We start from the raw sequence: 14,642 nt of genomic DNA, 5'->3' as shown, positions 1-14,642 counted from the left end.
ATACTTTTTAAAGAGTAGCCATTGCTTTTAAAGGTCCATTTAAGATGTTGTAGTTCTTTAGTTCTTTTTTTAGTTCTTCTTCATCTGACAGTACAGATCTTGCACGATTCACAAGAGATGATATAATACCCAACTTTTGCGCTAGATGGTGAGGTGAGGACACATGCAAATATCTGTCCGTGTGCATTGGCTTTCTAAATATAGACTTTTATTGATTCAGGCGTCTTGGTGAGTTTAACATCTAAGAAACAGAGGGAACTATTTTCTTCAATCTCCATGGTCAATTTGATATCCTGATGGAGGTTGTTCAAGTGGTTGAGAAACCTGTGAAGATTCTCAATACCATGCTCCCATATACATATACATATATATATATATATTTCATATAAATTTATGAATTTCAAATACAGGGAAAACAATCATAACTACATCACCTTTCATACAGCCAGGAAAGCGATCTGCAAATGCTTTTTTCATATCAGAAGGAGATAACCAGTTTCCAAGCATCCCCTTTGTACCCTCCTTGGCAATTGGTATTGTATCCTTTTTGTTTGGAGTTGAAATGAAAGTTAAACTTTCTACTCTGGCTACATCTGCAGGATCAGTTCGAGAAAGCCAACTAAAAAATTAATGATATTAAAATCGAGCCTTTTTAAGAAAACAATGCATCTTCAAGTAGCTAAGAAAGATGAATGTAAAAGTGGAAAGTTTATATGTAATAAATATATAAATCATAAGTAAACAATATTTAAAATAAATCCATGTTTGGTCTCCTTAGAATTTTATATATATATATATATATATATATATATATATATATATATATATATATATATATATATATATAGTGTATGTATCAGTGCTACACCTGAACAGCTGCAGAAGCTGGTAACATGTGTATGGGTGTGTTTTAGAACTGTCATCTTGAGGAAAAACCAGATGGGAAAGACTCTTCCAGAGAACAAAGATAGACAGAATGAAATTATTGTTAACATACTTCCTTTGAGTCAGACTTGTTGTGCAAGATCTTGCTCAATCAGCAATATATCTATCATATCAGTGGTGCACCCAGATGGGGATAAGGCTCTGCCCCCCACCCCCCAAAAAAAAAGAAAAAGGAAAGAAACACTAGAAAAATTTCCAAAAACTTTAAAATTAAAATTCGTCCCCTTGGGGCTTGCAACTTGCAGGCACAGGCATGGATAACCCGGGGTCCCAGAGCTAAGTATGATCTATTTCAAAGCTTTTGGTCATACTTTTCTCTAACTCTTCCACTTCCTGCTTCTACCCTCATACTAATATTCTTCCTAATGAGGATTTTTTACTTAAAACTTTCTGTCTGTCTCTTTTCTTGCTTACTAACCCCAGGAGGAGGTCCTACATTCTCCCTGAAGCTATTAGAGTACTCGAGGGCTAGGGGTGTTTCCTCCTCTTTCAACTAACCACTAATAGTTATAGTAGTGGGCAGCAGCGCTACTTATATTAACCTCCTGTAGCATACATGTTAAAATACTGCAATGTGGAAGGCAAGGGGAAACCACCACATTACATTCCCAAGTAAAAGCAGCAATGGAAGTTAAAAATGAAATCAAGATTAGCAATGGAACCTTCACTGAAGGAGTCATGCCCGGCAGGAAAAGTAACCGGGCTTCTCAGGTCAACAGCCAACGAAATCCTGGTACTTATTCAAAAATGAAGACAAGAAATAAGCTGAATATTGGAACATGGAATGCAAGAACACTGCTAGAACCAGGTAAAATAGAAAACGTGAAAAAAGAAATGGAAAGACTTGAAATAGACATTCTGGGCATTAGTGAGACTAGGTGGGAGGGACAGGGTGATTTCTGGAGTGGAGAATTTCAGATAATATATTCAGGAAAAAAGAAGGGCAAGTCAGGTGTTGCAATAATGCCTCATAAAAAAGTTGGAAAGTTAATCACTACATTAATTAACCATAGTGACAGAATCATGGCAATAACATTCAAAATGAACCAGTAAACCTCAATATTATAATGGTCTACATGCCAACATCACAACATAGCGATGAAGAAATAAAAGAAATTTATGAACAAATAGAAGAAATCTGGAGCAGCTTTAAAGACAGAGACAACACAATAATAATGGGAGATTGGAATGCTAAAGTGGGAGAATAGAGCAATGATAATGTTTCATGAAGATTTGGTCTTGAACGTAGGAATGAAAGAGGAAAGCAATTTATAGAAGTTTGTACACAAAAACAGTTAGTTATAGCAAATACACTATTTCAAGTTCCAAAAAGAAGAAGATACACCTGGAAAGCACCTGGGGATTCAAATAGATATCAAATAGATTATATATTGGTCAAGAAAAGATACAGAAACCAAATAAAAAATTGCAAAAGCTATCCAGGTGCCGACATTAGTAGTGACCATAACCTTGTCTTAATGAAAACAGAACTGAAACATAGGAAACAAATCCAAAGATACAAACCAATAAGATGAAACCTTGAAAAATTAAAGAGTAAAGTAAAGAGAGGATACCAAGAGGCAACTGATCATAACATTCCAGAAAACATAAATAGTCAGAATAATATTGAAAACCAATTGAATATGATTAAAGAGTTAATTACAAATTCATCAAATCAATTATTGAAAAATGCAGAAAAAGAAAAAAGAAAACATTGGATAACAGATGAAATACTTGGCCTTAAAGAAGAAGATGTGGCCAAATACAAATATCTTAAAAATCAAATTACAAGAAAATGTAGACAAGCCAAAAAAGAATGCCTGGAAGAACAGTGTAATAACATAGATGAATTATTTAAAAGAGAAAACATAGAGAAAGCCTATAAAGAAATTAACAAACTGATTTTCAAATTTAATAAGAACAGCAAAAACATGCCATCAAAGATGAAAATGGAAAATTACTAATAGAATCTGAGGATATATTAATGGAATGGAAGAATTATCTTGAAAATCTTTATAATGGCAACAAACTTGATGTTGATATCAGCATAGACAATCAAAATGAAGATAGTCTAGGACCCCCAATAATGCGAGAAGAATTTGATAAAGCACTGTTCCGAAATGAGTAAGGGAAAAAGTTCAGGTGTAGACAATATTCCTATAGAACTGCTACAAAATCTAGGTGATGAGACAAAAACCTTACTCTATCAATTAATAGCCCAAATCTATGATAGAGGAGAAATACCAAAGGAGTTTATGAAATCAACCATAATACCAATACCAAAAAAGAATAATGCAAACAAATGCAGCCAATTTAGAACAATAGCTTTAATCCCACATGCTAGCAAAATTCTGCTAAAAATTATTCAAAATAGAATTTATTCAAAAATAGATTGTCTATTGGATGAAGACCAATTTGGATTCAGAAAGAATAAAGGAACAAGAGAGGCAATACTCTGTTTAAGAACAATAATAGAGAGAAGATTAGACCTTAGTCAAAATACTTACATTTGCTTCCTTGATTTAGAGAAAGCGTTTGATAAAGTAAACTAGCAAATACTCCTAAATTGGCTAACTAATATCAGCATAGATTTGAGGGATAGGAAAATTATTTATCAAATTTACAAAAATCAAAATGGACAGATTAAAATCAATGATAAGGAGAAAATAATAAATATAAGTAGTGGAGTAAGACAAGGATGTATACTTTCACCACTTTTATTTAATTTATATATTGAAAAGGCCATTCAGGAAACTAAAGATAAAATAAATAGTGGCATAAAGATAAATGGTGAGTAAGTCATGTGTATAAGATTTGCTGATGACATAGCCCTTGTAGCAGAAAACAGAAGAACGTTAAAAAACAATGCTAGAATTACTAAATAATAACCATGAAAAATATAAAATGAAAATCAACACAGATAAGACTAAAATCATTGTTACAGGCAAAATCCCTATCAATACAGAGCATATAGACATCAGCAGGGAACAAATAAAACAAGTGAAAAGCTTTAAATATTTAGGAAGCCTAATAACAGAAGATGGCAGAACAAGAGAAGACATAAGATCAAGAATAAACAACTCAAAAGCCCAATTCTCTAAGATGTAAAGCATTTTAACAGGAAACCTCAACCTACAATTGAAAAAAAAATTAGTAAAGACATTGATATGGAGCATTGCACTGTATGGATATGAAACCTGGATTCTAGGCAGAGAAGATGTAAGCAGATTGGAGGCTTTTGAAATGTGGTGCTGGCACCGCATGAACAAAATAAAATGGACAGAAAAAAATCAAACCAACAAGTCCTGAGAGAGATAAATGAAACAAGAACTCTAATTAAATCGATCAAAATTAGAAGGGATAGGTGGTTTGGACATATACTTTGACATGATGGACTGAATAACTGAAGACAAAAGAATGACTGAAAAGAATAACTGAAGGCAAAATAGAGGGGAAAAGAAGAAGAGGCAGGCCAAAGAAAAGCTTTCTTGACCAAGTCAAAGACAGCACGGGTTTCAGGAGTTACCAGGAGGTTAAGAAGAAAGCCAATGACAGAGCGGAATGGAGGAAATTGCTGCTGAGCTACCAGTCCCAAGACTGATGCCACTGATGATGAATTAAAATTCATTTTTTAAAAAATTTATGTTGTGTCGTGTCTTCTATTTCTATACTACTTATGAATTAGCAATCATTGCAGATGCTCAGTCATAGGTCGTATGTAATGCATATGATGCATAGTGTGTATTCTCAAATCATCTACTCAACCCCCCCCCTCCAAGATTAAATCCTGAGTGCGCTACTGTATCATGTTATACCTAAAACTCACACTCCTGGAATCAACAGCACTCTAGCAATCCATTCCAGTCACCTATCACACACTGCAATGAAGAAATCTTGGGGGGGGAGGGTTGACGATTTGAGAATACACACTATGCATCGCATATGACTGAGCATCTGCAATGATTGCTAATTCATAAGTGGTATAGAAATAGAAGACACGACACAACATAAATTTTAAAAAAAATGAATTTTAATTAGGAAAAGATTTTTGGAAATTTTTCTAGTGTTTTTTTCCTTTTTCCTTTGGGGGGGGGGGGGCTGTCCCCCTATTCCAGAAATTTAAAAATTACCATATCACACATCTCTTCCACTTGACCACACCAAACTCTGTAATCTGTAATTTACTTTTCATCTATCTTTCCTTTAAGGCCTATCCAGATTCTGGCTTAGTTACCTATTTCATCTTTGAAACCTCTCCAGCATTTCTTTATCAGAACATAAATGATGTGTGTGCATAACTGTCCAGGCATGGCTCTGATCCAGGATTCACAAAGTGGTATCATCAAGTCTGAAGGTAGATATTCTTGAAAATAGAAACATTGAAATACACAATTAATGGTGCCTAAATAAGGCTAATTCTTACAAGTCTAAAATTACTGATGGAAATAATTTTCAATCCCTCCATATTTGGATATGCTGATCTCTGGTGAAGTCCACTTGGTGTGCAGCAACCAAAACACTAAGTTTCTAGTAGTACTCTGCAGCTGTTCCAACACTCTGACATTACCTCTTGTTTGACTCCACAATAACATTATTACTGTTGTTACAATGCAGAAAGTGTGGGGCTTGTAATTCTGAGATGGGTATATTCAGTGGTGATGGTTTCAATTTAGATAAAACTTGAGCAACCTTGAATTTTCATTTACTGGCTTCACCTGTGTATCTCTTTAATTTTCTTTTCTCCACACCTAACAGTGTACAATCAAGAAATCAGTGTTTAACTTAGACATAGTCCAATTTTCCTGTGATTACTAGAATTAAAAATCAGAAAAAAAAAAAAATGTGGAGGAGACAAATAAAATAAACAAGTTATTAGACAAAGTGCCTTTTTGGGATACATATACTACTGACAAGTTATGTATTCATCATGATATAACTCTGTTTTCATAGATTCTCTAAGGTGCACAAAAAGAAAGATTTTCACATTGGCTCAACAGTTGATTGCATGGATCCTCCTACCTAGTTTCAGTCAGTCTAATAAACTATGACATTTCACTGGACACATCGTGATCTTATATAAAAAATTGCACTAATTTCAAAGAAAAAATATATAAAATAATCCTTTACTTAATCATAGTGAAATGATTATTTCCTTTGATATGATGTACCATTAATTCACAAACATATTTACATACTTATTTAACTTCACCTTCGATTTGGATTATTCTGATTTGTACAACAAGCTGTAAGGACAATTTGAAGGAACCCCAATGAGTTGTCTTATTTCTCCTGTATTTGTGAGACTACTTCACTGACATTTGAAAGAGTCAACTCTTTGTTACTATGTTCTGCAGCCAAATATCTGGCTTTTGTTTTGTAGATATTTATGCAGCATGGCCATGCTCAGAGACTAAATTACTACTAAGTTTACTACTATTACTACTGCTGGAGAAAACAAACAACATAAAAAAATTATGATGATTGCTGATGGACATAAGGAGGCTAACTTGCATAATAGATAACTCATAAATAGCCTAGAACTGAATCAGATGTTAAAAGTTGCCAGACCATGCTTAAAGGAACATCATAGGTCTCAATATGAAGGTGGAAGAAGTTTCCCTCCAGGAAAATGAGACTGAGAATTTATATTGGCACACTGTTCAGGCAATGTGCCAATATCTAAAGTTCGGTAACTGATAGTTTGGGTACTATAAACTGTTGCTTTTTTTTTTCTCTTTTTAATATTATGTTTCTATAATATAAATAATCTCATTTAAGTAGATGTTCAGGATTGTTTCATTTATTCTTTTGAGCTCTAACAGAATCTTTATCTTGCATATGCAAGTGTAACTGAGACTTTACACTTGATATTAATTAAACAAGATATTATTTAAACAACAATTTGGCTGGTGATACAGAACAATTCAGATTCTACCCAAGAATCTAAGAATAGTCTGTCAGGTAGCGTCGCAAAATATGGACTGTTCCAAGTAATGCTGTTTTTTGTAGATCATATGGGGGTCACTTCGTTGATGTTTAATTGCTGTAAATAGTTGGATAGCTTCTTTGAAATTGCATCAAGTGCACTGATAACTATTGGGATAACTTTAGTGTGTTTAAGCCACAGTCTGCCAACTTTGATTGCCAGATCTCAATATTTAGTAATTTTTTCCAGTTCTTTGTTGTTAATGTTGTTATCACTGGGTACTGCGATATAGATAATCCAAACCTGTCGATGTTCGATAATTGTGATGCCAGATCTATAATGTAATGCCTGTAATGCCTGTTCTTGAGCTGCTAGAATAAATCCTTCTGTTTCTTTTTTGAATATAATCCATATTGTAGCCATTGCCACGCCTTGGTCACGTCAATTTTGTCCTCAGTATCTCTAAGAAATTGGTCATGCAAAAGTTTATTTTTCAAGCAAACATATCGGTTATTTTGCTGTTCCTTTTTGTAATTGCATTTATTTCCTGTTGCTTTCGGAAGACTCTCTTGTGTAACTGCTTGAAGCATTTGCTCAGAGCTATTGTCGATGTAACTTTTTAAACTAATTTCTTCTTCTTCTACAGTCTGTCACTTGCAGCAGACACCATCCACCTATTCTCCTTGGTAGGTACAACCGGTCAACATCACTTTGTGAATGTAATGCATGATGCATAGTCATTAGTTTTCTAGTTTTCACATAACTTCAAGTCATCCATATACAATAGAGGGGACATTTTAGTATTATATTTAAGAATTTCATAACCAAGTTTTGTTTTCTTTAGAATCATAGATAACGGTATCAAAGAAATATTAAAGAGCAATGATGACAAGGAATCACCTTGAAAAATTCCACATTTAATACTGATATCTCCGAATTGTTTATTATTCAGTTGTTTTCCATGATTTCATTGCAGCAGCTAGAAAGGAACATATGTTTTTGCTAATTCCAAATACTTGTATTTGGAATTAGCAAAAATTTTATCCATGTCCAAAAATTTTATCCAAAAATTCTATCCATGCCAGGTTTAAGTTAGTTTTTCGTCTTTTTGAATTTCTAAGAATCATTTTATTAATAAGGATCTGGTCTTTTGTTCTGGATTTTTGAAAATTGCCTTTTTGTTCAATTGGATAAATCTGATAAGTAGTGGTATATGGAATTTGCTATGATTGCAGTGAACAGCTTAAGCATAGTTGGTAAGCATGTTATTGGGCAATAGTTTCCTAGGTCTGCACCCTTATCTTTCGTGAAGAGAAAAGTGCACCCAGATATCATCCAGTTTTCCACTTGGCCTGGCTGCAACAAATAATTAAATTGTTCTGCCATTCAATCATGTAGACTGGTTAGATGCTTTAACCAAAAATCCATGTAGTTTGTCTTTGCCAGGTGCACTCCAGTTTTTTTAATTTTCTAGCTTGTGCACTGTCCATTTCCTTTTGTGATAATGATTTGCATTTGTTTTATTTCTGATTCTATTTCGTTAATCCATGAGGCATCTTTATTGTGTTCGACAGGATTATCCCAGATTGACTTCCAAATTTGAGTGTTTCTTCTTTTTCTGGTGAATGATTGTTTGCATTTGTATTTCTCTGGAGAGACTGAAAGAACTGACATTGGTTCTGTCGAAATTGCATATTATGCACATATTGGTTTATTCTTGCTTCATATCTTTTAATTTTCTGTGCAGTCACTATAATTCTTTCTTTTAGCTCTTCAGTAATTTCAGCAATTGTTTTGTTGGCCAAATTATATGTGTTAATCAGTTTGTTTCTGATGTTATTATTTTTCAGCCATCCTTCTTCAAAACTCTTTAAGTTGCTCAAATCAGCTCGTTAGATGTTCAGGATTGTTCCATTTATTCTTTTGAGCTCTAACAGCATCTTTATCTTGCATATGCAGGTGTAACTGAGACTTTATTATTATTATTATTATAATATAGTACTTCCATGCAGTCTGAAGACTCATTGTGGGAAACCCAAACTATCCACATAATATCTATTTTACTTCTCCTTGAACCCATTAACAGACAAAGCATTCACAACTGACTCTGCCAACCTATTCCATTCATTCTCCAATTAAAAATTTAGTCTTCACTCAACTTCCAATGATGATCTCTTGTTCTGTCTCCTCTATTCAGCTGCTGAAACATTTCCCCCTTCATCAATCCTATAAAATCCTTTAAATAACTTAAGTGTTTTTATCATATCACTTCTCCTTAATCTATTCTCATAGGAGACATTGCACAAGCCACACACTATCTTGGTTAGTTATTCGCCTCTGGATCTTTTCCACCACTTCCTCATCCCCAGAAAGCCCGGGTGACCAGACCCATATCAAGGCCTTATATAGAGAAATGACAATTTCTCTATCTCTGCTTATTATTCCTCCAAGTAATCATATGAGCTACCTTGGAAACCTCTAAACTTCAACTCTATCTACAACAACCCCTTAGCTTCATCTAGTTCCCGGAATACAGTTTCATCAATCGTGGTATTCAGCTTGAAATCTATTTATCCCAAAAAGGATACCTTTACATTCCCTTTTGGCACATACTGACAACTTATTTAAATCATCCTGCAAGCTCTCCACATTGCTTTGAATATTAACCTACCCAATTCTGCATCATCAGCAAACAACTGAACATTTCCCTTCAAATTATTTCTATCATTTATGTACAAATTAAACATCAGTGGTCCTATCACACCACTAGTCACCTGCTTTATACTGGAATCTGCACCTCCATATACTACTTTTTGGTATCCATCCATTAGCCACCCTTGCATCCATATAACCAATTTCATATCCATTCCCATTTGTTCTAATTTGCATAACAGAGTTCCATGCAGTAGCCTGTCAAATGCCTTTGCAAAATCTGGCAGCATCATTGTGTAGCCATTCCCTTTATCCAACTTGACTGTCACTCTGTTACAAAGAGTAACATATTCTTATCTACCAATTCCTGAATTTTCTCTTTGACCACAAGTACTTTTACTACCACTCCTGAGATACTGATTAGTCTATAATTTGCTACTGCGGCCTTTAAGAGATTCCTTTATGCAAAAGAATTATCATGCCCTCCTTCCACTCCCTTGGGACTCTACCAAAGCTAAGGCTTAAATAACCTACTCAGAGGCAATGCCAGTTCTCTAGCATATTCATGAAAAACTAGAGCTGCTATCCCATCTAATCCCACAGCCATATTTACATTGAGATTCTGCAATATCTTAAGAGCCTCCTACTCATCTATCTCTGTTCTCACATCAGTTCCTGTCACATCTGTAACCTGACTTGGGTGATATATTCTTGCAAAGTGGTCACTTAAGTAACTATTTGATCTGCTTCTGTTACCTCACCACCATCAGTACTTGTTAAAGTTATCCTTCCATAGTCATTCTTCCTCCTACTAACCCATTGGGATTTCCTTTGGACTACTAATTTCTTCTCATAATCTAATACTGCCCTTCTTGCCTGACCCTTGTAGTATTTGTGAGCTTGCTGGTCACCTCTTTCCTTATAAATGCTCTCCACACTTTCTTTTTTGATTTTTGTAGCTCCTGTTTAATGATACTACACATCCATCTAACTTATACCCCTTGACTATCTCCCATGCACTCCTAACATTCTTCCCTTGTAGGTTTTATGCCATGGCACAGATTCAAGCTTCCTCCTAAGCTTGTCCTAATCACCTGCCTTGTAGTTCCACATAATGTGTACCTCCTTCTTGAAGGAAAATCCAATGTTTTGCAACCTCCCAATTCAAAATCAGATGATTACTCTTGCCAGTTGGAGGTAATGTGGCCACCATGGTTACTGATAGCTCATTCTGATCCTATGACCAGATCCAAAACGCTCACACCTCAAGTCCCCTTCATCACATGCTGCCTCAAGTAATTATCTCTCAGTAGGTGTATAAATTCCATTTCCTTCCTGCCATGTGATCTTTCCTTCGTTCAATTGATATCACTATAGTTGAAGTCCCCATAATAATTACTAGACCTTTACTCATTGCACTAATTTGCTAATATGTGTCTTCCACATTGTCCCTGGAATCCTCTCGACTTATAGCAGCATCAACCATATTATTTGGCCTCAAATGCCTTGAAAGAATTGCCATTCACCAGTCTTTTTTTTTTTTTTGACTGCAATCCATCTGCTGTCATCAGCAGTGTACCCCCCTCCCACATCCTATCTTCCTATTCTCCCTGAAAATACTAAACTATTCACATTCTCAACCCTTCATCAGCATAGGAAATGTGCAGAGGCTCTTGGTGTGCAGAAATAACTTGGTTATGGTTCCATTATATAAGGCCTTGATCAAGCCTCAGGGAATTTAATTTGCTGCCTCATGAATAAGAGGAGAAGGGATATGAATGACTGAGACACAAATTGATCAGGAGTTGAAACCAGGTTAACAAAGAAGAAATTTTTCATAGAATGGGAGAAGTGAATAGATTTTATTATTAACATCAGATTTCCATGACTCAAAGGTGATCTGATATTGATAATAAAATAATAATAATAATAATAATAATAATTCTATCCCTAGAAAGCATACAAGGAGAGTGTGAGCAAAGGAGTGAGGAACAGGTTCTTTGCATGGAGAGTGGTTAATGAGTGGAATGCATTGCCTGAGTGTGTTGCAAATGCAGTCACACTGAATGAGCTCAAGGTATGGTTTGATGGGCTTTGCGTGTGATAGTGTGCACTTCCCATGATGAGTCTCTGACTCCATGGAAGTCTGATGTTAATAATAAAAGTAATTTGCATCCTTGGTTAGCATCTGCTGCTAACCAAGTTGTACTAATACCTATAACTTCTGGCAAGGCTGCACTCAATGCCAAAAACTCATCCTTGTTTCCAATACTTCTGTCATTAATATATACAAACTGTGACACCTTCAACCACCTTCACATCATTAATTACATCCTATCCCATTCAATAATATTGCTTGAGAGACTAAATTCCACATGATTTGGTCATTCTCACACTCACCATCTCATGGTGCCTGTACACATACTCATCTACATCCAATCTAATTGCTAATTGCCTGACTTTGTGCTCTCCTGAACCCTTGGTGAACAAAACCCCCTCTCTAGATACCTAACTCCAAACCATTCAAGTGCAATCTCTCAGCATTACATAAATCATTTCATCTGTCAAATTCAGAACACAGGTCCACAATTCTATATAATTTCTTCAGCATAAACTGCATATCGATTCAATTATTATCAATGTTTCCTCAGTTTGCCTCTATCATAAAATGGCAAGAGACTTACAAACTTCATTCTCACACTCTTCTTTTTCACTTCCTCTAACTCCTTCACATCCTCCCTCATAGAATACATCTCACCTCTCGGGTCATTAGTACCAGCCAAAATAATTAATGTTTTTACCTTACCTTTCTGCATCCTGATAGCATCACTAATATTGTTCATTTTTGCATCAGGGAAACAAGATTTTATCACATTTGAACTAAGTACTCCTCTGATTATAGAATCACTTAAAAAAATTTCTCCTCATCCCGTTTCTCTCATTTATTCACATGATCTTATTTCTTACTTCATACTTACTGCTTTTTTCTCTTCTCAGCTCTACTTCAATTTTGCACTTTGTCCTGTGAAGGATTACATGTAAGCATACTATTTGCAAATACATGCAACATGATGAATGTAGTCTTCTGTGTTGGTTTACCATCCCTTCCCGTCTCTATCTCTGAATATAGTCTTGTAACAAGCAATGTTAATATGAATATTTTGCCATTATTCATATTTTTAGTATGTCAAGCATACTAAAAATCTGTCAAACGTGTTTCTTTAAGATTTTTACTCATCATCATCATCATCAAATTCCTGCCATGTACCCTCAAGGGGTGTACAGGATATGACAGTACTACATGAAAAAATTACATCATTATTAACTTCCTATCTACAATTTTCCTCCAAATCAGTCTGTTACTTGTCAAGACTCCAACATTATCAGATCTTATATTTCTATCATCTAAGGCACTTTGTACCGTATCAATCCACCTATATCTTGGTCTTCCTCTGGGTCGTTTTCCTGCCAACCTGGCAGAGAACACTTGTTTTGCTAATCTTTCCTCTCCCATTCTATTTAAGTGACCATACCACCTGAGATTAGCTCTGCTAACGCATTCCTGGATGCTGACAACGTCAAGTTCTTTCCTAATATCCTCGTTTTTAATATGATATTGCCATTGATGCCATCTGTTCATGCCTCTAATCTTTCTCAGGACTCTCATATCTGCGGTCTCTAATCTTTGGTCAAGTGTTTTACTTCTGACCCAGCTCTCAGATCCATAAGTTAAAAATGGTTAGAACACTGTCTTGTATACAGCTAATTTAGTGTTCCAACTAATTTCTCTCTTATTCCATATGAATTTATTCAATTGACTTCCCACCATACCAGCTTTGCTGATTCTGTTGTCTATTTCTATATTTAATTTACCATCTTCAGTAAAAATCGTGCCTAAATAGCTGAAATGTTTTACTTGTTCCACAGGTTCTCCATTCACAACACAGTTGACATTTTCAATGATTCTGCCTATTTTCATTGTCTTTGTCTTTTTATTGCTGACCTTCATACCATATCTATTACAACAGTTATTCAATTTACTCAGGGAATCTTGCAGACTTGTAGCGGATTTATTTAGAAGTATAACATTATCCGCATAAAGCAAAGAGCTGACATTAACATCTCCAATTTTGATATCAGGTTTAATACCACTTTCCTTCATAATGTGATCCATATAGATAATGAATAACAGAGGGGATAATGTACATCCTTGTTTCACATCAGATTTAACATTAAACCATCTTCCTGTACTTCCTTCAATTCTAACTGCTGACTTACAACTCAAATAAAGACTAAGTATTGCTTGATATAATGCCCCATTGACACCATATAACTGCAGCGTATTGAATAGCTTCTCTCTTGGCACCTTGTCATATGCCTTTTCCAAATCGACAAAACTTAAATACAGATCTTTGTTATATTCCCATGCTTTCTCGACTATTTGTCGTAAAGTGAAGATATGATCCTGACAGCCTCTATTTGGCCTGAATCCAGCTTGTTCTTCACCAAGCTTTTCTTCCGCAATTCTTCTCAACCGTTTCTCAAGTATACTTGCATAGATCTTGCCAGGAACACTCAGTAGGGAAATACCTCTGTAATTCTCACATTCAGTTTTATTTCCCTTTTTATATATGGGTACTATGAGAGCTCTACTCCAATTATCGGGAATTCGTCCCTCTGTCCAGGCTTTCTGAACTATGCAGTGCAGCCACTGTAAGACTTTTATACCACCATACTTCAGCATTTCTGGTCGAATATCATCTACTCCTGCTGCCTTTCCACATTTCAAGCGTTTGATGGCTTTTTCTACTTCAAGTATGGATATGTATTCCTGACTGCATGCCTGGTCAGTGTTTTTTTATCACTGTGCTGTCATCACTGCTTGTTTCATTTAGCAATTTTTCAACGTAATTACTCCATACTTCAAGGATATCTTTTTCTACCGTTTTCATGTCACCTTTTTTATCATCTCTAACTCCTTTTACAGCACTCTTTCCTCCATTCCTAAGCTTCTTCAACAACCTCCAGAATATTTTGCCACCTTCTTGATATTTATTTTCTATATTCTTGCCAAAGTCCTCCCATAACTTTTGTTTAGCTAGTTTTACACACTGTTTTG

The 14,642-nt window shown here is 35.2% G+C and overlaps 1 protein-coding gene across 1 annotated transcript in view; it reads right to left on the bottom strand.

Annotated features, from left to right (window-relative positions):
- The window catches only part of LOC150096961 (phosphoenolpyruvate carboxykinase, cytosolic [GTP]-like), a 203,958-nt gene that overhangs the window by 102,213 nt on the left and 87,103 nt on the right, over window positions 1–14,642 (bottom strand). Inside the window, exon 3 of the mRNA XM_090408517.1 lies at window positions 435–619. Coding sequence (XP_090264643.1) covers window positions 435–619 — 185 coding nt within the window. The remainder of the gene's footprint in view (window positions 1–434; window positions 620–14,642) is intronic.

The sequence above is a fragment of the Typopeltis vanoorti genome, chromosome 18, assembly GCF_054136105.1.
Source record: "Typopeltis vanoorti isolate ZY-2024b chromosome 18, IOZ_Tvanoo_1.0, whole genome shotgun sequence".
NCBI classification, from domain to species: Eukaryota; Metazoa; Arthropoda; class Arachnida; order Uropygi; family Thelyphonidae; genus Typopeltis; species Typopeltis vanoorti.
This window is presented reverse-complemented; position numbering and strand designations above follow the sequence as displayed.